The 27,993-nt window shown below is 39.7% G+C and overlaps 2 protein-coding genes across 3 annotated transcripts in view; one reads left to right on the top strand and one right to left on the bottom strand.

Moving 5' to 3' along the window:
- The window catches only part of cdr2l (cerebellar degeneration-related protein 2-like), a 33,211-nt gene extending 11,661 nt beyond the window's left edge, over positions 1–21,550 (top strand). The window contains exons 2-5 of the mRNA XM_060901496.1: positions 12,457–12,569; positions 15,232–15,380; positions 19,475–19,639; positions 20,252–21,550. Of these exons, the coding sequence (XP_060757479.1) occupies positions 12,457–12,569; positions 15,232–15,380; positions 19,475–19,639; positions 20,252–21,134 (1,310 nt within the window). The 3' untranslated portion in view covers positions 21,135–21,550. The remainder of the gene's footprint in view (positions 1–12,456; positions 12,570–15,231; positions 15,381–19,474; positions 19,640–20,251) is intronic.
- A 136-nt stretch (positions 21,551–21,686) lies between these two features.
- Positions 21,687–27,993, bottom strand: part of arhgdia (Rho GDP dissociation inhibitor (GDI) alpha) — a 44,563-nt gene continuing 38,256 nt past the window's right edge. For both annotated transcript variants that reach the window (XM_060901497.1, XM_060901498.1), the window contains exons 4-6: positions 27,374–27,450; positions 26,381–26,444; positions 21,687–23,534 (exon numbers count right to left, since the gene is read on the bottom strand). In XM_060901497.1, the coding sequence (XP_060757480.1) occupies positions 23,335–23,534; positions 26,381–26,444; positions 27,374–27,450 (341 nt within the window). In that variant the 3' untranslated portion in view covers positions 21,687–23,334. The remainder of the gene's footprint in view (positions 23,535–26,380; positions 26,445–27,373; positions 27,451–27,993) is intronic.

Raw genomic sequence — 27,993 nt, 5'->3', positions numbered from 1 at the left:
GATTGTTTCAAAACAATCGGCCTCAAGATTGGCCTTCAAGAAGCGAGAACACAGACGGGTAAGCTCCGATTCTTATTTGGATATAAAACAACCAAAAACAACAACATTTGTTGTTTACCCGCATTTAGATTAATACTTGTAACTTGTATTGTGTGTTTAAGTTACCAGTATAAGATTATTTAATCTGCTTCAGAATGTGATTGTTTCAGTTCATCTGATTATTTAATTAGCCTTTTACGTTTTATCAGTGAAAATGCATGCATGTACATGTTGCATAAGTTATAACACCTATCCTGTCTTAATGAGAGTCAACCCACAATCAATGAAGTCAAATCAGTCTTAGTTGAGCAAGCCGGTAACGGTATTTCTTACTTTCACCATAAATTTTTATTTATATGACTTTGGTCTATAGCTGTCAAAGGCCTCAGCCTTAAAACCAGTTACCACTGTGATGTCACGTGCTCAGGGCTGGCTGGCTCAGCGGGGCAGCTCGAATGCCAACTTAGCGGTTGATTTTTTTTTTTTTAAACTCTCAAAAATAATTTTTTAAATTCCCTTTTATGCAGCATTCAAGAGTCAAGGATGGAGATACTATCCACTCAGAAATTTATTTAAAAATGAAGGATCTGCATATCTCCTTTAACTAGGTGTTTCAGTCTGCAGACCCTTTGGTCACAGGATTTTTTTTTTTTTTTTTTTGCACCATTCTGTGTAAACTTGAGAGACTGTGTATGAAAATCCCAGGAGATCAGCAGTTTCTGAAATACGTACACCAACTGATACCAACAACCATGCTACAGTTAGTCATAGAGATCACATCCCCCCCCCCCCCCCCATCACATTTTTTTGCATTGCTCTGCTGCCACGTGATTAGCTGATTTTTGGTAATTGCATGGAAGTGCAGATGTATAGGTATTCCTAATAAAGTGGATGGTGAGTGTACATGCCTAAATGTGGCACTTGGGCTTTTTCTTAACTGAAATATGGCTTGTGTGTGTGTGGTGTTTTGTTTTTTTTTTCCCCCCAAGGCAAAAATCACTTTTTTGCCCAAGCCATCACATTCCACTTTAAAGTTTTATTTAATTTCAAAATATCCTTATGAGGTGCTGAGTTAACATGTGGCATGTTTTACAAGCTAAACACGTCTCCTTAATGTACAGCCACAAAGCGGTCATTCCCACTCTGTATTTTAAGCTTTGCAGCTGCAATTAAAGTTTAATCAAATGCACATATTACCTTGGTTGCTGCTTACCTTTCAAAGCTCGACCACTGCAACAAACCGCTGTATGAGACATAGCAAGAAGTCTCAGCTTTTACAGGCATACAGGAATCATTTTACGTTCACAGCAGTGATGCTGAATGGCAACATGATCAGTGAGACAGTAGTACCTGATGACTTTAACACATGCAGTAATCATCAGTGTTGTCATTCATTGTAATTCTTCTTAAAAATGTGACATTTTAAGCAAACATCATACACTGATAAAAATAAAGTGCCAGATCTACTTAAAAAAATTGAGGCAACTTTTTGCATAATTTATTCATGTAGATCACACCAGATTATTCTTTGTATAAACTACTCATTTGTTTTTGTACATGAAAAAAATAATCCAAGTAATATGAACTTAATTTTGTTGTTTAGATTCAACAAAATTAGTCTTTGTATGAAATTACTTAATTTTTTTATGCTATAAATGAAATTTGCAAGTAAAACCAACTTGGTTTTATGATGTAGATCAAACAAAACCTATATTTTGTTTCGAAAACTTCAATTTTTTAACGTCGTTAATGACATTTTGCATGTAAGATCATCTCATCTCATCTCATTATCTCTAGCCGCTTTATCCTTCTACAGGGTCGCAGGCAAGCTGGAGCCTATCCCAGCTGACTACGGGCGAAAGGCGGGGTACACCCTGGACAAGTCGCCAGGTCATCACAGGGCTGACACATAGACACAGACAACCATTCACACTCACATTCACACCTACGGTCAATTTAGAGTCACCAGTTAACCTAACCTGCATGTCTTTGGACTGTGGGGGAAACCGGAGCACCCGGAGGAAACCCACGCGGACACGGGGAGAACATGCAAACTCCACACAGAAAGGCCCTCGCCGGCCCCGGGGCTCGAACCCAGGACCTTCTTGCTGTGAGGCGACAGCGCTAACCACTACACCACCGTGCCGCCCCATGTAAGATCAACTTAATTTTATTATGTACATCAAACATAATATTAAAAATATGAATTACTTTTTATATTTAAAATAAAATCTGTTAATTAACTGGTTTTTATTGTAGATACAGCTTAAATTAGTTATATCAAGAACTTTCCTTACATATATGTGGGATATAGTTATTATTCAAACATGCTAGAGTTATTTTTAACTTACATGTGCATTCCCATGCCAATAGCAATACCAGTGGACAAGCACAAAGCCATTACCTGGCATTCCTGGCACTGTGGATACTACAGCATAATAGTAAAAGTGGAAAAAAAAAATGTCAAAGAGTCTCACTTTATGATGCTCCACATCTTGCTTTATTATTTAGAAAAAAATATGACGACAAACTGGCTTGGATACAAAATATGAGCGACCACTTCAGAGTTAAATTTAACTGAAAGTAAATAACAATAATAAATTTAAAATTTTAAAAATATCTTAACGGCATAGCCCAGCCAAAAATCAAACTTTTTCAGCTGTTTCCTTCCTCTGACGGAACCGAATTGACAGGACCTTTTCCGAACACTTCACTTGTGCAAAGTCCAATGCCTAAATGCACTTGGAGCCTGAAACAAAAACATTTATTAACCATATCCATGTTGATTAATCAGAATTTCAAAACACTTATACAATGGGATATTTGTGCTATTTAAACAGTTCTCTATATGCAAATATAAAATAACTCAAAAACACAACTGATTTGATTTGCTGGAGCATATAAGACTGCAGAACTGAGAAAATAATACAGTTTAAATTTGACAACATTTAATAGGGTTAGTTATGAAATGTACAGTGGTGCTTGAAAGTTTGTAAACCCTTTAGAATTTTCTATACTGTATTTCTTCACAAATATGACCTAAAACATCATCAGATTTTCACACAAGTCCTAAAAGTAGATAAAGAGAACCCAGTTAAACAAATGAGACAAAAATATTATACTTGGTTATTTATTTATTGAGGAAAATGATCCAATATTACATATCTGTGAGTGGCAAAAGTATGTGAACCTCTAAGATTAGCAGTTAATTTGAAGGTGAAATTAGGGTCAGGTGTTTTCAATCAATGGGATGACAATCAGGTGTGAGTGGGCACCCTGTTTTATTTAAAGAACAGGGATCTATCAAAGTCTGATCTTCACAACACATGTTTGTGGAAGTGTATCATGGCACGAACAAAGGAGATTTCTGAGGACCTCAGAAAAAGTGTTGTTGATTCTCATCAGGCTGGAAAAGGTTACAAAACCATCTCTAAAGAAAGAGTTTGGACTCCACCAATCCACAGTCAGACAGATTGTGTACAAATGGAGGAAATTCAAGACCATTGTTACCCTCCCCAGGAGTGGTCGACCAACAAAGATCACTCCAAGAGCAAGGCATGTAATAGTTGGTGAGGTCACAAAGGACCCCAGGGTAACTGCTAAGCAACTGAAGGCTTCTCTCATGTTGGTTAATGTTCATGAGTTCACCATCAAGAGAACACTGAACAACAATGGTGTGCACAGCAGGGTTGCAAGAAGAAAGCCACTGCTCTCCAAAAACAAAATTGCTGCTCATCTGCAGTTTGCTAAAGATCACATGGACAAGCCAGAAGGCTATTAGAAAAATGTTTTGTGGACGGATGAGACCAAAACAGAACTTTTTGGTTAAAATGAGAAGTGTTATATTTGGAGAATGTCAGCCCTGTGATGACCTGGCGACTTGTCCAGGGTGTACCCTGCCTTTTGCCCGTAGTCAGCTGGGATAGGCTCCAGCTTGCCTGCGACCCTGTAGAAGGATAAAGCGGCTAGAGATAATGAGATGAGATGAGATATTTGGAGAAAGGAAAACACTGCATTCCAGCATAAGAACCTTATCCCATTTGTGAAACATAGTGGTGGTAGTATCATGGTTTGGGCCTGTTTTGCTGCATCTGGGCCAGGACGGCTTGCCGTCATTGATGGAACAATGAATTCTGAATTATGCCAGTGAATTCTAAAGGAAAATGTCAGGACATCTGTCCATGAACTGAATCTCAAGAGAAGGTGGGTCATGCAGCAAGACAACGACCCTAAGCACACAAGTCCCTACCAAATACCAAAGAATGGTTAAAGAGGAATAAAGTTAATGTTTTGGAATGGCTAAGTCAAAGTCCTGACCTTTAATCCAAACGAAATGTTGTGGAAGAACCTGAAGCGAGCAGTTCATGTGAGGAAACCCACCAACACCCCAGAGTTGAAGCTGTTCTGTACGGAGGAATGGGCTAAAATTCCTACAAGCCGGTGTGCAGGACTGATCAACAGTTACCGGAAACGTTTAGTTGCAGTTATTGCTGCACAAGGGGTTCACACCAGATACTGAAAGCAAAGGTTCACATACTTTTGCCACTCACAGATATGTAATATTGGATCGTTTTCCTCAATAAATATGACCAAGTATAATATTTTTGTCTTATTTGTTTAACTGGGCTCTCTTTATCTACTTTTAGGACTTGTGTGAAAATCTGATTGTTTTCGGTCCTATTTATGCAGAAATCTAGAAAATTCTAAAGGGTTCACAAACTTTCAAGCACCATTTATCTGGTCAACCTCATGAGGGAAACATACTGATAATTTGCCACAGGTAACAGGATTGAATTTGAATTTATATTCATCAGAGCTTCATAAAGTCAATCCAGGACAACAAAACCTTTGACATCTGAAAGTATGACTTGTTTTCTGGCTGATAAGCTAACTGAATGAATTTACCTGTTGCCCCACTTTCCCCACCTCAGTTAATCAAATGTTTGAACATGCCTTCATTCAGTGTAGCCTTCCTGTGGAGATTCAAGAACCATCTGGTGGAGATAAAATAAAGTGAATAACTGCCAATAAAAGAAACCAACACCGGGGCAGATATGTTTGTCAAAATATCATTCATGATCCAATTTAAACAACATTTCATTCCAAAAAGAAAAGTTACTTTTATGGTTGCTAGGTCTTTTTTTTCCAGTGTAACAATTAGAGATATCCAAAATTCCCTCATTTAAAAAACTATGATCTAAATATATCAACAAAATAAAACAAGAATTGTGCCTTTATCCAATATTAACTTTTTTGTTTTGCTCTGAACATATTTAAATGTGCTAATTTACATAAGACAATGCCCTGTTAGCATATTTGAAGTCATTTTCAGAAAACAAATAAAAATGTTCTCATTGGTTTTGTGGTGATATCATGAAGCTAACAGTGTTAACTTCATGATATCACCACAAGCCTGCTCACCTGTAAGGTTAATGGTAACTTGAGTGTCCCTTGATGATAATTATTATATTATTCAATTTGCAGTTTCATTAGCCAATTCCAATTTTTGTGGATTTTGATTTTTTTCATTGGAGCTGTAATTAACAGCAAACACAAAAGGTGATTTAAAATTTTTTTTCATTCTAAGACATTGTTAAAGAACTACATATCTAAAAAAAATGTAAATTGCACAGTGTTACATGACTAATCTCTCATTCTCACTCAAAAACATCTGAAAATGTTGACTTTCAAACCCTTTATTTTCTCTGTTCTCCTGAATTCTATATAAATAATGTTGGAAATGTCTTGTAAAAAAAAATAGGCTGTTCCTTCATGTATGAAAATAATACATTGCTGAATTTAAACTGCATTATTTACACTTATCTCTGGATGTTGTAATTCAGAAACCTAGAAGTTTACATCGTCACACTCAATTACAATTACACAACAATAACTAGCCTACAGTTAGAGACTATTTTTCATCATTTTTCTGTTGCTGATGTCTCTTCCTTTTCTGCTTTGAATGATGGGTCTATTTGCAGCTGCAACAAGTTTTTAATCTTGTTTTTTATCCAATTATTGTCATATGATTATGCATTTCCTGAAGAGTGACGCATCTCATGTCAGATCGAACTTTTTATTCGCATATTCATATGCTTAAGTTTTATTTTAGCATCTCACCGTAGTCAAGGTTTACTTCAGAAACATCAGTTGAATAATACTATATCGTGCTGTATCTTTACTCTTTTCCATTCCCCAGCCTCGGGGAGCCAAGGAGGGAGAGCTGGAACTGGAGGCTGCGCACATATGTACAGTGAAATAAAAATGGGATATTTGATTTTAATCCTGCTGTAATTTTTTTATAACTCCGTGTTGTCGGTTAAGTAAAGAAGCTGTGTGGATGGCATTAAACTTGTGGCATGTGTGTGTTTTACATTTGCACAGAATCCGCTATAATTGTGAGGGCCAGCCCAGCCGTTCACCAGTAACGGTCGAGCAGACCACTTAAATGATCGACTTTATTTATACCTACCGTTCAAATAACATTAAGCATTAAGGCCTTGGCAAGGTGACTGTCTCTACATAAACCGGGGCAGGATGCACCACGAAAAAATTCCCAGCAATAACGCTTACAGAGCGAAGGTTTGGTCGGGTCTAGGTAACGTTACAGGTTTGGCGCTAGTAAGTTGTTAGCTCATGTAACATGTAATCATGTAACTTAATTCCTTTACAAGGCTCTTAACACACTAAGGTAACTTCAATTAACACGAAAAGCGTCCGATTAATTCTGGTTTTTGACAACAATAAGCAAAAAAGAAAGAAAAACATTATTCTTACCTTACTGACATTTAATGTTAAGTGTTGAAGGCGCTCAGCTCAGACCTGGTTCAGACTGGTTTGGACCGGACTTGTTGCTGAAAAATGTTCCCACAGTGTACTTGGGGTGCACAAACCTCATAGTGTTTGAATGGAAAAGAGTAAAGATAACAAGGTTTGTTTTGTTGAGATTGTGAATGTAAGAAGATTGGCTTGCATTACTTAATTATTGAGGTAAAAAGCACTAACATCGAAGCATGTCACCCTCTCCCACGGAGAAGCAACACAGGCAAACCGGCTGTAATAATGAGATTTGCCAACAGAAAGCATAAGATGCAACTGTTAAAGCAAGGGAGGAAGCTGAAAGGCTCAGACGTTTTTTTAAATGAGCACTTAACAAAAAAAAAAAATGCAGACATTGCAAGAAAGGCGAGACTCCTGAGGAAACAGGGGAAAATCCAGAACACTTGGACACAAAACTGCAAGATATTCATCAAGCTGAAGGGATCTCCAGAAGAGGCCAAGATCTTGGTCATCTGAGATATTGGGGAACTGGACAAATTCTGAGGGAGCCAATCAAAGCAATTTACATGTTCAAAAAAATAAAATAAATTCAAAATTCAAATAATTATTCTTGTTGAGAAAAATAAAATTTAATTTATTTTGTTTCTAACAAACACAAATGGAGTCAAAACTAGATATTTGTGTAAACATACAAACTTGAAATTTTATTGTTAATATCACATTCAAATTATGTTAAATTTACTTCTCAGGTTTATTTTTTTCAGTGTACTAGTGTTTGAGTCAACAAAACTCACATATTACTCTTGTTCATGTGTAACATTACAAACCTTCTGCATTGATGAACTGATGAATCTCATTTAAAAGCTAATTTCTATGTAGAAGATGACCTACATAGATGGATAAAAGAAGCTTGCAGGCTTCACTGCTTAGGCAGCTCATTTAGGTCTCCTTCCCATGATGATGAATAAATGTTATTTCAGAACCTACATCCTGAGGCCAATGGTGTGTTGCTTGCTGCTCCTGCCAAATATCTGCTAAAATATAGATATTTTAGCTCTTGAATTTGTCAAAGTCAGTTTTATTTTTTAAAGATATGCATACTCACGGGCAGCATAGTGGTGTTGATGTGGTGTTTGAACTGGAATTCTGGTTCCTGAGTTTTGCATGTACTGTAGGTACACTGTTTTCCCAAAAACATGCATGCTGTGTTGGTAAATATGACTTGGTAGTTGGATTGACTATTCTTAAAGCAGATACGCAGAACCTTTATGTTTAAATAAATTTCTGAATGAATTTTCAGAATTATCTCCATCCTTGACTCTTGTATGCTGCATAAATAGGAATTAAAAAAAAATATTTTTGATAGGTAAAATCAACCACAAAGTTGTCATTCAAGCTGCACCACTGAGCCAGCCAGCCCCGAGTGTGTGACGTCACAGCGTTAACCGGTTTTAAGGCTGACGCCTTTGACAGCTATAGACCAAAGTCGTATAAATAAAAATTTATGGTGAAAGTAAGAAATACCGTTACCGACTTGCTCAACTAAGACTGATTTGACTTCATTGATTGTGGGTTGACTCTCATTAAAACAGGCTAGGTGTTATAACTTACGCAGCATACATGTACATGCATGCATTTTCACTGATAAAACTTAAAAGGCTAATTAAATAATCAGATGAATGTAACACAGCTGTAACAAACCAGACGCTTGCAGATTATGAATGAACTCAAGGTTTTAATGAACACAATGGAAAAAGGCAATGTACAAAAGCCAGGCCTGGTCAATACCAAGAGATCCAAAACAGTAATGAGGGCTAGGCAAATCATGGTCAGGAAATGGGCAATAGTCCAAGAACCGGGAATCAGAAAAACACAGGCAATCTAAACACAAGGGCTAGGCAAATCGTAATTGGAAAACAGGCGAGGATCGAGAAACCGGGAAGCAAGAGAAACTAGCAAACAAACACAAGGGCTAGGTGAACCGGGGGGAAAAAATGGAAGGCAAAAAGGGTCATACACAGGAATACAATCAGAATGATAACGTTCAGTAGGCTCACGAAATGTAGAGGCAATACTGTGCGACGAATAAAACAAACAAAAGGGTATAAATACAAATGGAAACAAAAAGTACAGGTGATGGTGATTAGAACTCTGGGGAGCCACTCCTAGGAAGTGGCTCCGGGTTGGCTGACAGAGTGCACATGGTAGTGACTAGTGTGTGAGGAGGGGATTGTGGGAAATGGAGTCCTGAGTGTTGGGTGAGCCCGGGAGCATGACAGTGAACTGAGACAATCACATTCTGAAGCAAATTAAATAATCTTATACCGGTAACTTAAACACACAATACAAGTTACATGTATTAATCTAAATGCAAGTGAACAACATGTTGTTTTTATTGCTTTATACCCAAATAAGAGTCGGAGCTTACCCATCTGTGTTCTTGCTTCTTGAAGGCTGATCTTGTGGCCGATTGTTTTGAAACAATCTGACTTTCAGTTGTTCGTTCAGTTCTCTGTTCATTCGCTTCTTCCACGTAAGGGTGAGATGGCAGCAACATGCAGTTTAGAAATCAGACGGCTGCTCCACTCACTCTCTGTTTTCTCCATACTGAGTACTCCAGCATTACTGCTTGGCTCAGGCAATTACTAAAACCTGGGACGGGAGGTTATTGCCCGAGCAATATATCATGTCCTGTTCCATCCCGGGTTTTAGCAACAACCCTCGGCTCACTCCGGGAGAACTGGTGCAACTGAACTTTTCCTTTTTTAAATAAATAAATACTTGTTTTCCTTTAATTGTTGGTACTGCACCCTCTTTCAATACGGGCTTATAGCCAACGCTCCTCAACAGATCAGAGGTCTCGTACGAGTCTTCAGTAAAATGTGCAGAGCAGAGGAGAGACCATTTCACAGGCACCCAATGTGCCCGTGAACTTCTCGTAAAACACATCCAAATCTTTGCAGTTTGAACATTCTTAGACCATGAATGCAATGTAAATCCACCTTCTGTTGTGTTGCTGTACCAGCCAGCAACACATCTACATGGCATGGCAATAAATTAGCTCAAAATGGAGGATCGGCATTAGATTAGATAAGAGAGAACTTTATTGATCCCTTTGGGCGGGTTCCCTCTGTATTTTAGTATAGCGGAAATGGCGATGAGACCAATAGACTTTCTGCTGTGATGTTAGACATCAAGGTCATTCACTCAGACCACTACCTATATGAATTACTTTAATGGTAAAAATTACTATATTAGATTTGTTAACGCTTAAAACCTATTCCTGTGCCATGCTTGAGGTCTCAAGTGTGAATGAGTGCAGTGCCCTGCGACAGATCCTGGGTGTATTCCTGCCTTGTGGTCAGTCTTTCCAGGATAAGCTCCAGATGACCAGGATGATGGGGTTACTGAAGAGGAATGAATGAATTAATAAACCGTGTGGCCTTATCTGTGTGTTCTTGTAGATAACTGACTGTAAGAATTGGGTTTCACAACCCTGAGATCTCTTGAAATGTCACTGTACACGAACCTCTAGCTGTTTGTCATGTGATATTAATGGTTTAGCTGTCTCTCTCTAAAACCTTCCACAGCTCTTACTCTGTCTCAGCAGTTTGCCTATATCTTCATGCCTTTGTGAGGAATTGGGGGGGAGACAGAACAAAAGAGCATTGAAAAGAGGGGGGAAGGGAGAAGACTTCTTCCTTGTGTGTGTGCAATGAATTGTCTCCTTGGTAAAACCTACTCTGCTTGGTCCCCAGCTGGGAGACCTCGGAGATCTGTTCAAAAATGGCAGTTACATTATGTCTCTGTTCTCCTGTATGATTTTATACGTGGATACGTTACTATATGATGCCATGTTACCATAGGTTTGTGGTGTTGCTGACACCAATGGTTTCATGATTCATTGCTGCAATCATGCTTATGCAATGGAGGTCAATGTTTCTGACCCTCTTAAGTCTTCCCTATACAGTATATGTTTATCTCCTTCACAGTCCCTGTGGATACTAGCAAACCAGTAGAAGTGTGTTCTATGCAGTCTTTGTTGTGTAGGGATGAACTGCTGTAGCTTTATGTTAGATGGTCCCCAGTGACAGAGAGAGAAAAAAAGCCAGCTAGAGTGCAGCAGATAATGGTATAAATAGTGGCATTGATGTCCTGTATATCAAGGTATAATTTTAGTACTCCTTTAATTTTTCAAAGACAATATTTTAGAGCAGGTCTAACATTATCTATCTATCTATCTATCTATCTATCTATCTATCTATCTATCTATCTATCTATCTATATCACTTATCCGGCAGGGTCTCAGGGGAAAACTAGAGCCAATCCTAGCTGACATGTGAGAGGCGGGGTACACCGTGGGCAAGTTGACAATCTATCACAGGGCTAACACAGAGACGAACAACCATTTACACTCACATTCACACCTATGGGCAATTTAGAATAGTCGTTTGACATAATCCACGTCTTTGGAGTGTGGGAGGAAACCAGAGCACTCGGAGGAAACCCACACAGGCATGGAAGAACCTGCAAACTCCACTTATACCCTTTTTCTACCAACATGGAACAGTTTCCATTCTGGTTCACGCACCAGATTTTGAACCGTTCAGAGCATTTCAACTAAAAGTAAATTTGTTCGGAACCTGAAAAGTTGATTCCCAGCTGGAACCAAAATATAGCTGGTTTTTCCAAGCACAAACCCTGACAACATCAGTGAGCGTGTCATTAGTTTGGCGACAAAGCAGAGCGCAGCAATGGAGAACACAATGGAAAAGGATACATTATTTTAAAAAATGACACCGAAACAAATATCCTCAGTAATAGAACAAACGCAGGTAATCAATGCGTCTTGCTCCTACTGTTAAATTCCGTTGTGCATTGTACAACGCCCTCCATTCATGACACATTTTTGATTACAATGGTTCTGCTCAAAACTGGTGAAAATTTGGGCTGGTTCATTAGCAGGCACCAGGATTCAAAGAATCCTGAATGGAAAAGGTTCAAGAACCCATTCTCTGTTGGTCAAAAAGCATCTGCCGCAAGGTTCAAACCCAGAACCTTCTTGCTGTGAGGGAACAGTGCTAACCACTGTGCTGCCCCATTAGTATCATCATTCTGGGGAAAAAATTGTCTCTGTAACATTAGAGGTATACATAAAATTCATTCTCTGACCCCGAATTTGTATTTTTACATTTACAGAAAAAGTATCCAGGTGACTCTTATGGTTCCTGGATGTTATAAGGGGTGATCTAGTAGAACCCCCTCATCCCTTGACTTGTGTGTTGTGTCCTAACTGTACTGGTATAATGGTATGGACAAAATTCTTACCGTAAGAATTATAATTGTTGTATCGGATCAACTCCCCTGTATCGGATACTCCCCTAAATACTGCCTTTTTTAATTCATGTGGTAAATTCTACTGCAAATGTTGGGGGAAAAAATGTTAAATGATATTGAAGTCACAACAAGTAAATACCAAAACGTTACAGTGGTCAATGTATCTTTAAACTTCTCTTTAGCAAGATCATTTAAACTCTCATTGAGCGTTACATTTTATGGCTTCCTGCTGTACTGCAGCTGTCCCTTGGCTTTATGTTCATGGTTCCCTCATGTCATCTGTTTTGTTTGCTCTCTCAGATCTGCACTTGGCAGCAGAGCTAGGGAAGACCCTTCTGGAACGCAATAAGGAACTGGAGGACTCACTGCAGCAGATGTACATCACCAATGAGGAGCAGGTGCAGGAGATTGAGGTACAGCCCCCATCCATTTGATGTGAAAATACATTGTGCGTGTGTGTGTAAGACCGTTTGTTCATGGACTTGGCCACAAAATGTCTGCAGACTTTGAGAGGATTTCTTCCAACAGTGACCATTGTTGGGTCTTGGCATGAGGCCAGCAGAGAGTAGCATAAGCATTGCTGGTAAATAAGAATATTTCGGGAGTGTGTGGGTGTTGGGAGGACCCTGCTGCTTGCTGGTCACGTTGCCAGATTTGCCAGTCTCTGCTGTACAAAGACAATTACAGTGGGGGGGAACAATAGAGTGCACTGTTTTAAGGATGAATTTAGTCAGTTGTTCACACTTTATGCAGTATTTTACAGTGATGTGCATAGTCTCATCACCCTCTGTATATGTGTACTCTACTCCCTCCAATAGTCATGCAGCAGCATTGCAGATCTGCCAAAATTTACACATTTTGTGTTGTAGCTCGGCATTTTAACATTGCCATATGCTTGTACAAGTATCAGTAAAATATGCCAAAAGAGCAGTCTTCTTTTTTACCCCCAATAAAAATAGCAGATTAGCCAGTCGACATAGAATCTGGAATAATTGAAAATTGAGTATATGTTTTGAGCTCCCCCAGTTAATAACTAACACTCCTGGAAGCCCCGCCTCCTTCCTCCCAGAACACGTTATTAATGTTCTGGCCTGTGCATTCTTCTCCATTTGATTTTCCTGCTTGAAAAGTCCATTTTGAGTTGATCTCAATGTGCATTTGACTTCGCTAATGTTAGATGTGTGTGTGTACATGTATAAAATTAGTCCACTCTGAAAGTATTGGAACAGCAAGGCCAATTCTTTTTTTGCTATAAACTGAAGACATTTGGATTTGAGCTCAAAAGAGGAGTACAAGACGATCGACCAGAATTTCAGCAAAATTTCGGAATTTCCTGAAATTTACATCTAGATGTATTAAAACAACTTAGACCATGGCACCTCTGGTGGCAAGACCACCCAATTTTTAGGTGAGCAAAAGTATAGGAACAGAGTCTTAAATAAGATTTTAATATCTGGTTGCTTATCCTTGGCTTGTAATAACTGCATCAAAGTGGCGACCCACTGACATCACCATGGATTCCACAAGCTGATATTTTGATATATTTAAACAATATTGGCTGGCGTTGAGTGGTATATCCGATTTATGTTCCGTTCAGCTAGCATGAACTTGAATGAGTCAAAGACAAGCTCAGTATCATGCTAGCTGAATGATATCTGATATACCACAAAAAGTAAATTGTTGTTGTTGTTATTATTATTATTCTCTCATCTCATTATCTGTAGCCACTTTATCCTGTTCTACAGGGTCACAGGCAAGCTGGAGCCTATCCCAGCTGACTACGGGCGAAAGGCAGGGTACCGTACACCCTGGACAAGTCACCAGGTCATCACAGGGCTGACACATAGACACAGACAACCATTCACACTCACATTCACGGTCAATTTAGAGTCACCAGTTAACCTAACCTGCATGTCTTTGGACTGTGGGGGAAACCAGAGCACCCAGAGGAAACCCACGCGGGGAGAACATGCAAACTCCGCACAGAAAGGCCCTCGCCAGCCACGGGGCTTGAACCCGGACCTTCTTGCTGTGAGGCGACAGCGCTAACCACTACACCACCGTGCCGCCCTATTATAATAATAATAATAATAATAATACAACAACATACACACACATTCCTTTCGGGTGTTCTCCGCGTCTTTCTCTTTCACAATTTTCTCAAAATCTTCTGTATTTAACGAATCAAACCTGGTGGTCATGTTTTGTTTACAAATTGTCAGTCATTTGCTGGTGCTGGAGTTTTAGGTCTCTGACGTGTGATATGTTTTGACAACCATGCAATATCGTAAACTATATTCAACGCTCATTTGCATCGGGTAGAGTGACGTAATACACGTAGGATGAGCGATATGCAAACAATATTGCATGCTGTAAAATTAAATGAATGAAACCCACTAGAAGGGAACAGAATACGGTACATGTTTTTATTCCATCGAAAGTGTCCTGTATGTTTAATAATGTCTTATTCATCTTTTGACCTTCTACCGAAATGTGTTCAGTGTAGAGCTAAAACAAGAGAATCGGCCTTGCTGTTCCAGTACTTCTGGAGGTGGTGATGAGTCCCAACATTTATTAGGGAATCACCAAAAGCTTGGCCACTGAAAAAGGGGGTGGGGAAATAGCCATACAATGAAGTGTCAGATCGAACACCTTACAAAATATCTTAATGGTAATGATTAGAAAAGAAAGTGTTTAAATTGCTCTTAACTCACAAACACTAGGCAAGACTACTGATTTATTTCTGTTTGGGCTTGGCAGGTCTGCCATTGTGAAAGTTTTCAAAAATGGTGTACACTTACTGGTCTCTTTTAGATGTGCCTACCTTTTTGGTAGTGACTGTTGCAGAATTTTACTAGTGACACCAGCCCTACATGCCTCTATGGTCCTGTGCTGTTCCCTTTTTCCTGTAGAACAGAACACAGGAACATCGTGGCCACTGAATGTAGATGAGTGTGTAGTATTGAATGCAGTAAAAAGGCAAAGAAAGGATTAAGCATGTTTGTTTCCCTTTCTTGCACAGACAAAAGGCATTGGTTAAGCAGACTGTTTTATCATCTGTATTTTCCCTGCCAGTACTTGTCCAAGCAAGTGGAGATGCTACGGGAGATGAATGAGCAGCATGCAAAAGTCTATGAGCAGTTAGATGTGACTGCTCGAGAACTTGAGATTACCAATGAGAAGCTAGTGTTGGAAAGCAAGGCTTCACATCAGAAAATAGATAGGTGAGTACAGTTTGTGAAAGTCATTGGGGGTGCTCATAACAACCAAAAAATTAATCACCTCATGCAATTTCATCATCCCATTCTGACCCTCATATAATAATAATTAGTGCTTAAGCCTTACCCTGCTATGTTGACAGTACATTTTCTCCTCAGAGTACTACTCATGGTTGGATGAATGTTTTTAACAGTTGCTTTGCCAACTGGCTGCAGTTACTAGGATGCAGTTTGGGATGTAGACTTTCAATCATCAGCTCTCGTTGAATATGAATGACTCTTGGCCACTCGTTGCATTCTTATGCCACTACAATTGTGTAATGAATTGTGTAGAACAGAGAAATTGTCAGTACCACTGGTATTATACAGCATGTGCCAGTCTTACCAAAGCCATGTCATTTTTAAATTTAGCTCCAGAGCACATATGGTTCTGGCACCTATGGCCTTCTTGTATACTCAAGATCAGAAGCCAGGATCAAACTTCAGCAGTTTGCTTGGCAGTATAAACGAACAACATCCAAGAAAACCCACTGCTGATACAGTGCATGCAGGTTAATACAGAAATTGACAGATGAATTAAATGAATGTGTTTATAGTATACAGTGGTGCTTGAAAGTTTGTGAACCTTTTTGAATTTTCTACATTTCTGCATAAATATGACCAGATTTTCACACAAGTCCTAAACATAAAGAGAACCCAATTAAACAAATGAGACAAAAGTATTATACTTTCTCATTTATTTATTGAGGAAAATGATCCAATATTGCATATCTGTGAGTGGCAAAAGTATGTGAACCTTTGCTTTCAGTATCTGGTGTGAGCCCCTTATGCAGCAATAACTGCAACTAAACATTTCCAATAACTGTTGATCAGTCCTGCACACCGGCTTGGAGGAATTTTAGCCCATTCCTCCGTACAAAACAGCTTCAACTCTGGGATATTGGTGGGTTTCCTCACATGAACTGCTCGCTTCAGGTCCTTCCACAACATTTTGATTGGATTAAGGTCAGGACTTTTGACTTGGCCATTCCAAAACATTAACTTTCTTCTTCTTTAACCATTCTTTCGTAGAACGACTTGTGTGCTTGGGGTCATTGTCTTGCTACATGACCCACCTTCTCTTGAGATTCAGTTCATGGACAGATGTCCTGACATTTTCCTTTAGAATTCACTGGTATAATTCATTGTTCCATTAATGATGGCAAGCTGTGCTGGCCCAGATGCAGCAAAACAGGCCCAAACCATGATACTACCACCATCCTGTTTCACAGATGGGATAAGGTTCTTATGCTGGAATGCACTGTTTTCCTTTCTCCAAACATAACGCTTCTCATTTAAACCAAAAAAAGTCCTATTTTGGTCTTATCCAAAACATTTTTCCAATAGCCTTCTGGCTTGTCCACGTGATCTTTAGCAAACTGCAGATGAGCAGGAATGTTCTTTTTGGAGAGCAGTGGCTTTCTCCTTGCAACCCTGTCATGCACACCATTGTTGTTCACTGTTCTCCTGATGGTGGACTCATGAACATTAACATTTGACTAATGAGAGAGGCCTTCAGTTGCTTAGAAGTTACCCTGGGGTCCTTTGTGACCTTGCCGACTATTACGCGCCTTGCTCTTGGAGTGATCTTTGTTGGTCGACCACTCATGGGGAGTATAACAATAGTCTTGAATTTCCTCCATTTGTACACAATCTGTCTAACTGTGGATTGGTGGAGTCCAAACTCTTTAGAGATGGTCTTGTAACCTTTTCCAGCCTGATGAGCATCAACAACGCTTTTTCTGAGGTCCTCAGAAATCTCCTTTGTTCATGCCATGATACACTTCCACAAATGTGTTGTGAAGATCAGTCTTTGACAGATCCCTGTTCTTTAAATAAAACGGTGCCCACTCACACCTGATTGTCATCCCATTGAAAACACCTGACTAATTTCACCTTCAAATTAACTGCTAATCCTAGAGGTTCACATACTTTTGCCACTCTCAGGTTATGTAATATTGGATCATTTTCCTCAATAAATAAATGACCAAGTATAATATTTTTGTCTCATTTGTTTAACTGGGTTCTCTTTATCTACTTTTAGGACTTGTGTGAAAATCTGATGTTTTAGGTCATATTTATGCAGAAATATAGAAAATTCTAAAGGATTCACAAACTTTCAATCACCACTGTATAAAATTGATTATTCTGTCATTTGATTGTAACCAAACCTGACCTAATTGTTGACTTGACCATTTTTACTCCGGTATGGTATTTTCATTTCTACAAAATCAATGAGAGTATATTCAAGCTGTATAGTGTGGTTTCCATATGTCTGATCTTCAGTGATGGGAATAACGGCGTTAGAAATAAACGGCGTTACTAACGGCGTTACTTTTTTTAGTAACGAGTAATCTAACTAATTACTTTTTACATCGTTATAACGCCGTTCCCGTTACTTACAATAAAATACTATGCGTTACTTTATTAAAGCTGTTCTCATCTGGCACGCTGCTCGTTCAGCCTTTCTTTACTCTGCTTTAGTGTGGGGCGGGGAGACGCGAGACAACGGCACAGTAAGCCAATCAGAGTAGATTTGGACAACATATGTAGGTAGGCCACGCCTACTGCACTACTGCGCGCTCTTTCAATCGGAAGAGCCAGCGATGGCGAGCGGTCAGCCCAGCACTGCGCTTTCACACTGGAAATACAGCCAGGACTTTTCATTACTTGAAATAAAAGGCAAGAGTGTTTACGTGCAATGCACATTATGTCGAGGAACAAAGCGTTTGTCCTCGTCAGTGGCCAGTAATTAGTAACATAATTTTAATAACTGCAAAAATATATTACATTTGATAGATGTCTTATCTCACATTGTCCCACAAAAATATTAATATAGTGTAGATAATGTTACTAACTGGTTCTGTTAAGTGTCCATTTCAGTCATTAAACACATTTAACATTCACTTTTATTATGATTACACTAATTGAATTTGATTTTTTTTTTTTTTTTGGGGGGGGGACAAAATGTAACGGAATAATTACTTTCCCTGGTAATTAGTTACTTTTATGACAAAGTAACTCCGTTACTAACTCAGTTACTTTTTGGGAAAAGTAACTAGTAACTATAACTAATTACTTTTTGAAAGTAACGTGCCCAACACTGCTGATCTTAAAATTGGTTTTGGTGGTTTACTTAAAGGTGCTGACTGCAAAGTCATCTGAAATATATTTTAAATTGTGCATGGCATTTTCCTGTCTCGCAAGACCAATATCATGTGGATGAAATGTGATCGTTCTGATATGCGGAGGGTCACCTTTCTCCATTTTGGGACTGAATATCCTACCTCTTGAGGTAAACAGTGTGGCCCTATGGAAATAGCAGAACGTGAGGAGTTTTAACTACTTAGCATAACTATGGAACTGGGTATGTAATTTGTGGCCGACGTTCGTGAATAGATCCGTGAAACAAAAGATGAATGTATCTTTGCTGTTACTGCTTTTGTGTTATTGTTTCTTTCTCTGTAAGATCAAAACAGTAGGTGTATAACTCCATACTTGCTACTGTGGAGTCAAGCCCATGCATTCGAAGACTAAGATGGCTAAGCACTAGCTAGAATGATTTAGTTATCTGTCCAGAAAAATAACACTTCATCTAACCTTGCTGTTTTGCAGTTGCGCTTACTCTGCAGACTTTTCTTTTCTTTCCTGCTGGCTTTTCACTCCTGGGAGAGCGGAGTCTGCCATGTTTGCCCATGCCGACTTCTTTTGGTTAAAAGTAGCTCAAACACACTCCATGGTGGTCACGTGATATTGTTGCTCATTTACTTCAGCAATCTCCGGAATCGTAAAACGTGGGACATATTTTATCTTGAGAAAAACATTTACACATAGGATACACAGTGCGTGCAGCAGTGAAGCATCTTGAAACTCCAACAGAAATAGATCATGTTGCCCAGAATTCAACTTTCCAGTCAGCACCTTTAAATATGAAACGTATAAGTCATCTATAAAAGTCTAACAATGACATTGTCAAGTTTTGTGAATATGCATTGCTGGTTTACAATAAGGTGCGACAGCAATCAGTAAGTTGTAAATGGAGAGAAAATATGGGTACCTAGGTTGACGAGCACCATGGAGATGCTGCAAGGCCAGGTGGACACACTGACTGCCCGGGTGGAGGAACTGCGCACACTTGAAGAGCTCAGGGTTCGCAGGGAGAAGAAAGAGAGACGAAAAACTGTGCACTCCTTCCCTTGCCTCAAGGAGCTCTGCACTGCACCCAGGTATTACATTATTTGATTAGATTACAGATGTCTAATTTAATTTGCCAGACATTTATTGGTCAAGATGGCAATGAAACAACCTAAAAACAAACCATTTCTGTAATTTTGAATGCAGGTAATTCTTATAGTAAATGACTGACTGAGCAAGGTACAAAGTCTGTAGGTAAAGCTTTTTAGATTTGGAAATTATAAGCTGTAAATATTAAGACATTTTCCCTTTTAAAAATATAGCTTTAATCAAATGATGCACTTTGGGTTAAATTTTTTTTAGTCCAAATTGCTGTGTATTTAGTTACTAGCTCATTTCCCTCCACTACCCAAGTCTCTGCTATCATATGAAAGTTCACCCAGGAGGGTGAAGGCAAACACTTGCTTCATGCTGTGTTTGAATACACCCCAATGGTTCTTTGGTTTGTTCCTCTGGAGTGCTTGATAGTACACAGCAGCAGTTTTGCCTTTCAGAAAAGGTAGAACCTATTTGGAAAGTTTATCATCCACTCACAAGGAAATACATTTGGCTTTCTAAAGAAAACAAAAACAAATTAAGACTGTAGAACTTTGGAAAACTCTGCTATAATATGGCTTTTGTACCGATTACACTTAATTTTTCAGGTATGAGGATGGATTCAGGGTGTCTGACCCAGGTAGTGGTGACCTGCAAGAGCGGCAGCCAGCAGATGAAGAAAATGAGCACCTGCGTGCACTGGTTGCATCTCTCCGTGCAGCTGTATCAGCTGAACGTGGGCGACGGGAGAATGCAGAGCGTGAGTGCACCGCAGTGCTGCAGGAGTTTGAGCGCTTGGAGCAGCGCCTTCTGGGTGCCGAGGGCTGCCAACAGCGTGTTCATGAGCTGGAGGCAGAGCTGCAGGAGCTACAGCAGCTACGCAAGTCACGTGCCTGTTTACTGGCTGCTGAGGATGGCCTGGAGCAGACGCTGCTCAGCAGTGCTCCAGAAACAGATACAGTGGAGGATGTTGCAGGTACAACACAAGAGAGCTCTGGTGAACCCCCAGTACGGAAGAGCTGTAGTGACACAGCACTGGATGTCATCTCAGCCGTAGATGCATCTGGACGACGCAAGGGCAGCTATGCACTCCATGCCAATGGTGTGCGGAAGCGTGGCATGTCCATTTTGCGTGAAGTGGATGAGCAGTATCATGCATTGCTTGAGAGGTATGAGGAGCTGTTGGGAAAGTGCCGGCGCCATGAAGAGAGTCTGTGCCATGCTGAGGTGCAAACTTCACGGCCTGTCTCCAGAGACCCGTCCATGAAGGAATGTCGTGCAGCAGAGGCCACAACACAGCCAGGCACCCCACCACAAACACCCTCGACTCCTGAGGCCATGGAGGGCATCAGCCGGCAGGTGGAGGCTGTGGACAAGCGGCTAAGCCAGAACACACCAGAGTACAAGGCTCTATTCAAAGAGATCTTCTCACGCCTGCAAAAGACCAAGACTGACATCAACTCCACCAAAGGGAGGAAAAGTGGGAAATAGTCCTTGGCTTTTCTGCTCAGAGGAATGCATGGTAGGATGTATTGTTCTACCTCAATTAAGACCACAGTCTTAATTGGCCAGTTTCAGTAAGCTGGCCTGTGAAAAGGCTTCATGCTAGTGCAGAGCTAAGGAGTAGAGTAGAATATTGGGGCTTACTTGCTATGTTGGTGCACCTCAGCTGAGGATGAGCATTGACAAAGCAAGTCATGTCCGATGGATCTGTCTGTGTTTTTAAGGAAGATTCAAGATTGTTTCTCACCGTTGGGTTTTCCTGGAGCTTAACTCGCTAGCAGGGTACATGTATTTAAAAAAAGGGCACGCCCCTGCTTATTATTCCTATTTCCATAACTATATGTAACAACCTCTATTCTGTAATCATTTCTTTCCAATATTAAAGATGCTTTGCTTATAAGGTTCATACATTTATTACTTTGAGAATGGATGAATGAGTGAATTGATAACAGGATGGTCTTTGACTTCAACCAAAAATAAATTATAAATTGGTATGTCCACACCAATAAATGGGGAGGGGATAAAAAAAAGAAACTAAAATTTCATTTTGAACAATTTTAATGGTGACATAGATGAACAGTAATCTCCTTCCACAGTGAAAGAATGACAGAAGTACACAGAGACCAAATGAAAGGAAGAAGCAAGTGCTAAAAATCTCCACGCAACATTTATAGGCAATGTTGTCAATGAAAAGGTGTGAACAATACCGGATGCATTCACTATTGAGATTAATCCTTGAAGTGAAAACAGCTAAAGTGAAGGACTGAAGAAAGACAGCTACACTGCATCCAGATTGAAGGGACTTCCCCTAAACTAGTATTGTCCATCTTACCTATGCACACCTCAGTTAGAGTTTTGTTTGTTTTGGAGGTCTTCATAAAGCAGCTTGTGATGGTAAACAGTGGAGGCACAGCGAGTGATGCTGAAAGTTTTTGCTGAAGCATTTAATAGTTGAGGTCTGCAAGCAAAAACAGCCCTTTCAGCTTCAAGAAATCTCTTTAGCACTCATTGACAACTTGTGTAGACCACAATGCAAAGGGCACATTTCACAAAATAAGCACTTGCCCTCTTTAGAAAATGGAGGCATTTGGGAGAGAGAATTTCACTGGACAGAAACTACAAATGAATAAAGCAAGAGAAGTTACGGGGGCCAAAACTGAGTTGGTTTTTCAGCATAGTTCGCCTACTTCTACTGGCCTTCTTGTTTTGGTTTATCCTGAATCAAACCAAGTGGACGAGGCACCAGATGAAACGATCCTTCCCAAGCGGAAGCAGAACAAATGCACCTTTGGCTCCAGCCATGGGGGAATGACTTGATATTTAAAACTGTTACACTTTAAAAGGCAACAAGTTCCTCAACATCGTGCTACAGGAATAACTTCTTAAGGCCACATGATTTTATTTTCTTTTTTTTTTTTCTTAAAACAAGAACACACACAGGCCACTACCAGGAAGGCTGATCAGTGGAGCTCCTTTAGTGGATAGGTCACATTTGCAATAGACAGCTACATCTTTGAAACACTACATTACCCACATGCAAACGTGTCCCTGCTAAGGAACAGATATTTAATGTCCGCTATAACCAGCCACGCTAACCACTGCACACAGATCATCTCAAAAAGGTACATGTTACTTTCCCACATGTGTAGGGTTGAGGAAAGCTGTTAGTTCTGCCAGTGGCAAAACATTAAGCATTTCCCATTACTTTTATCAAGGCAGATAATGGTAATTTAAAAAGAAAGAATAAAGAGAAAAGGAATGTAACGAAATCAGCACACAGGACACATATGGGTAGGGTAAAGGACACAGAAGGATAAGCATGGGGGACATGAAGATTACCAACAACAGCCATGTCAAAAGCATTCATGTTTTTCAAAAATTTTTCCTCTCTTTTTTTTTTTAACTTTTATATACAAACAAAACAAAAACACAAAATTTGGATTGTGCACATTTGTTTGTCTTCACATATATATTTTTCATGAAAATCCTCAATACTCATTCATTGGAAGGGAGCGAAGGGGAGGAGCAACTGCAAAGAATGGCATGGCAGGAAGATGGACGGAGTGAGAAACTGTTGATTAACCAGTTATTCCATGATGAAGGTACTTATGCAGGAAATGGGGAGGAAAGACAAGGAGGAAGATTGGAAAACGATGGCGAGGAAAAGCAGCAGAGGTTCAGGAGCAGCTTAGTCTTTCCAGTCCTTCTTGATGTTAAGGTTCCACTCCCAGGACAGGTGGTCGTGCTTGTCGTCGTCAGTAAACTTGGACTTTATGTTGTAGGTGCCACGGGCCAGTATTCCCTTCGGCGCCTCCTCCAGAGGGGTGAGGAACTCATAGTCGTTTGGTCGAGGCCCATAACTGCCCACCATGTAGTCAGACTTGTCAACTGTATCCAGAAAGAATGAATTCCATCAGCTCTCGTAAAAGCAAGTTACATTGAGCCAGTTGATTCATTACATCTATCAAAGGTTATTTAAATGTGTTTATCCACAATTTATCAGCACCCTCTAACCTCATTCATCAGTGAAAACAGACCACCATTAAGCAGATAATTTAATGAAGCATTAATTAAATTATTTAATTAATGACTTGCATACATTTCTGGCTGGTGAATTTTAATTAATTAAATTAAAATTCACCAGCCAGAAATGTATGCAAGTCATCAGCTGCCCAATACATGTACAGGGCTGTTACAGTTTGAAATGTTCAAGGTATGATCAAAATGACCCGTTTTCAGTGTCCCCCCTCAGAAAGATGCCTGAGAACAACTTTTCCAGAAAAATCTCAGCGTGACTGTGAGGAAAGGTGACAAGCTGAGCCAGAAGTAAACAAGCCAACAAATCTTACTAGTGCTGCAGTGCTACCTAGCTAAAAATAGATAATTGTTTTATCCATTTCAGAGCCTGCATGTTTGATAGTTGCCATGTATGATAAAGTTACAACCATGCTAGTGGCAGCAGACTAAGCAATGCAATGTTTAAAACAGCAGCAGGTTACACAGCCAAATGCTTTTCCTTCAAAGAGAACCAGAGGTTCGCTGAAGTATTATTAAGGTTGAGAATTTTTTTTTTTTTTTTGGGGGGGGAACGATCACCACCACCAGACACAATAGAGATGAAAACCACTTGGGGTAAAGAATTTGAGTTAAAAAAAAAAAAAGTTGGCAATAGACAAGTTGCATTAATGATACCTATACAGCTTTTTTTTTTAAATGACTGGATAATTAAAAAATAAACAATTCTCTTTCCATTAATTGACAAGTTAAAAGTAATGATATACCTATAAAGCAAATCTATAAAGTATGGTTACATACTAAACTGGCAACTTTGTGTCGGGCATTATAATGATATCCTTTGCAGGGCTCGAAATTCATTTTTTTTCCCCCACCAGCCAGCTGGACTAGTTACCTTCCAAAGTAACTAGCCAAACAGAAAATCAACTCGCCAAAATTTGTTCATGTATGAATTTTACTTCTGTCAAAAATAACACAAAAGAGAATAGTTACCATTGTTCATGACTAATGTGCATTTATTTCAAGACCCAAGTATTTTGATAGTTTTTTTTGCACACTTTACAAACTGGCATTTGCTGTTCCACATCCTCCTCGCGATATCCAAAAAAAAAAATATGCCAGATGACTGACCCCTTACTAGTTCTTTTAGGAACCAATTTGTCACTGAAATTGACAGAGCTTACACAGTAGCCTATGCAACACCAGCGATTGCAAGAACGGAGTCAGCACTGTAAACCGGAACTAGAAAATCTTCCCGCCTTTCAGCACCTAGATGTCGCCCGGGATTGGTTGGCGAGTGCGTGACGTTATTGTTTTTTACCTTTAGGCAGCCTCTCACGTTACTGCCTGAGGGACAGGGAGAAAACCACCGGAAAAGGTTTTAAACAAACGCAACAAACACAACAAAACGCAAGTTGGCAGATGACCATAAAATACTCTATAGTTACGATATAATAACTATGTATCTCACACAGAATTTTCGGAGATATATCGAGTATAGACCCCTTTCACATGACGTCACCGCGCCGCGAGATTTTGTTAGGCGCCATATTGGAAGACCAAGTACATGCACTCACAATATAAAACAAAGTACGAGTGAGAGTAAAGTGACACGATGGATGATAATTCGGGTTATGCGAGTACATTACCAGCTGCAGAAAGGGCACGGTATGTGGAGAAACTGGCTGAGATTGATGGGTTTGACCCATATGATAAGACTCGGGGCAAGGGAGAATGGAAACATAAGGAGGACCGGACACCAATTCTGCCATCTGTTTGCTACCCAGACATTGTAAACTATTTGTTGTTTACACCCAGTGCCTACACTCCGTGTTCGAACTATGCCGATATTTTCGGGGGGTCCCTTTTTTTCCCTTTGGGGGGGGGGGGGGGGGGGGGGGCGCGCTTGTCTCAGAGTGCGGATCTCCAAACACATGAGAAGCACATCTTACGCACATATCACGCGGACTCCACACCTCCACACACGCATCGCATCTGAAGTCATAACTCATCAGGGGACATCGTGTCCGCATTGGCATGTTCAAAAAACAACCTCGCATCAACAATGATACCACACGCAAGGGGAAAAAAAAAAAAAAGTCAGGCTACTCAACAACCAACCTGGCAGCAGCGAGCAAGCCCCAAACCATCCTAAATTATTAAATTCTAGAAGTCTGGGAGGCTTGCTCCTCATACAGTTATCAACTTGGGGCCAATTTAGCATGTTTTAAATCTGAATTTCTTGCGTTTGCTTACCTCAAAGTGTCCGCAGATCATGCACAGACTTATCCATTATATCCACAGTTTTTTGCCAAGTCTCACACAGGTTTCTTTCAAGTCTACTGTTGGGCCAATAAATCAAACAAACAAATCTGAGCTGTTTTATTTAAGTCGTTTGCCACTCCACTTTATTCTCGTGGGTTCACATACCGCTGCTGTTATTTCCCCCTAATCACGAGTTTGTTGGTCTTCCAAAAATGGCACAGGGTCTGTTTACTTCCGGTTTCGGGTGACGTCAGTGAAAGGGGTCTATATCGCACAGCCCTAGTCTGAATCTTCGCTTCAGATATATTTTTTATTTTCAACTAGCCAGCCAGGCTGGCTAGTGACAGGAATTACCCGCCAAATGACAAAGTCGCCTCGGGCGACCGGACCACCGCGAATTTCGAGCCCTGCTTTGCCCAACTGTCTTCATTACTTGAAAACATGATCATACTTACGCTTTACCCCTTTCCTGAAGGTCTGTTGTACATACTTCAGCCCTGAGACAATCTCCTTGTTTACCTAGAAAGAGTTTAATAGAAAACTGCATCAGTTTCCTATATGCCACTTTTAGATTTGCTCCATGAGGCATGACAGTCCACGCTCTTTTCTTTCTCTAACAGTGTAGCTCACTGTTAGAAGTGACATCAAAATGTTAGACAGGATGTAATATACCCAGACAAAACTGTCCTGCTGTTCAGGATCCCATTCCCTGACAAATGCATCAAGATGGGTACAAATGACTTCAGTAAGAAATATCTTGGCTATGGAAATAACAGAATGAAAACTGGCTGTTTAAATCATATTTAAATGACTTTAAAAAGGAAGGAGTCAATTATAGAAAAGGCAGATGAGATTTTATTCTGCAAACTGGTTAAAAGCTATTTACACTGATCACCAATTCTTCAAATGTATTCTTCTATTGTCCATTTTAATCACATTGACTGTAAAACACTTTGGGTCAACTCCTGTTTTTAAATAAGCTATATAAAAGTGACTTGATTTGAATTACTGACTTCATACTACACTTAGCAATAATCAGTGTGCAGTTTTAACCATTCTCATGAAAAACTCAGTTTACATGCATAAATACAGTAAGCACTATGCTAAACATCACGAGCTGGTGACTAATCTTCTAAAAAACACAGTAGAACAAATGCAAAAGTGCAAAATTCCCCACTACTATACTTTAAGGAAGGCTGATAACCCAAAGCCATCCATGATAAACTGTTAGCAGGACTGGTGTACTAGTATCCAGCTTTGCTACTAACTAATACAAACTACTGCAGTGTCGACTGACTGTTATAAGCTATAACAAGATATTTAAGCTCACGCTTTGAACCCAGGCAAAAGTAAAATATTTGGAATGGACCCCCCCCCAAAAAAACCACCCCCCAACCAACCAAAAAAAAAAAAAGAAAAACCCACAAATACCCAAATGACTGGTTCACCTTGAAGCTGATCTTTATCCTATACTCCACCCCTTCTTTCAGTATAAATGACTGCTTTTTGAAGCTCTCCAGATCCCCTGAGAGAACAAGTCCAGACAAAAACAGTAAGTACACATCAAAGGTTATATAAGAAATGTCCTTAATCAGTCCTTCAGAGTTCTGTTTATAGTCATGAAAAACTGACGTCAATGAGAGCAGAAATTACTCAGGAACAGAGAAATAACCTTTAAGTTAGATAAAAATTAAGGGAAAAAATTGCATAGTTCTTTTCTCTCCAAATATACTTGGGAAGGACAGTGCTGGACTGTTATTAGCCTTTGTAAATGTAGTGTATGATAAAAACAAATTTTAAAGCATTTAGAAAGAGGCTTGATTAATTGATTAAAAATAAAACAATTCCAATGAAGTGACGCTGCAGTGCACATCTCTATCCAGCAGGTGGCTTTCTGCAATCTGTCCTCCTGTACTTTTTCTTCTCCCTCAAACCCAAAGTCCTGCATGATCTCCTAGCCACCTTTAGTTGTGGTTAAGTCCATGTTTGAAAGCTGAATTACCCAGTGCAAATGAGATTTACTGGCTATGAGGGTGTATAATAAAAATTCCATCATTACTGTATAATT

The sequence above is a fragment of the Neoarius graeffei genome, chromosome 20, assembly GCF_027579695.1.
Source record: "Neoarius graeffei isolate fNeoGra1 chromosome 20, fNeoGra1.pri, whole genome shotgun sequence".
Taxonomy (NCBI): Eukaryota; Metazoa; Chordata; class Actinopteri; order Siluriformes; family Ariidae; genus Neoarius; species Neoarius graeffei.
Note: the sequence above shows the minus strand (reverse complement) of the source record. Positions and strands in the feature narration are given on the sequence as shown.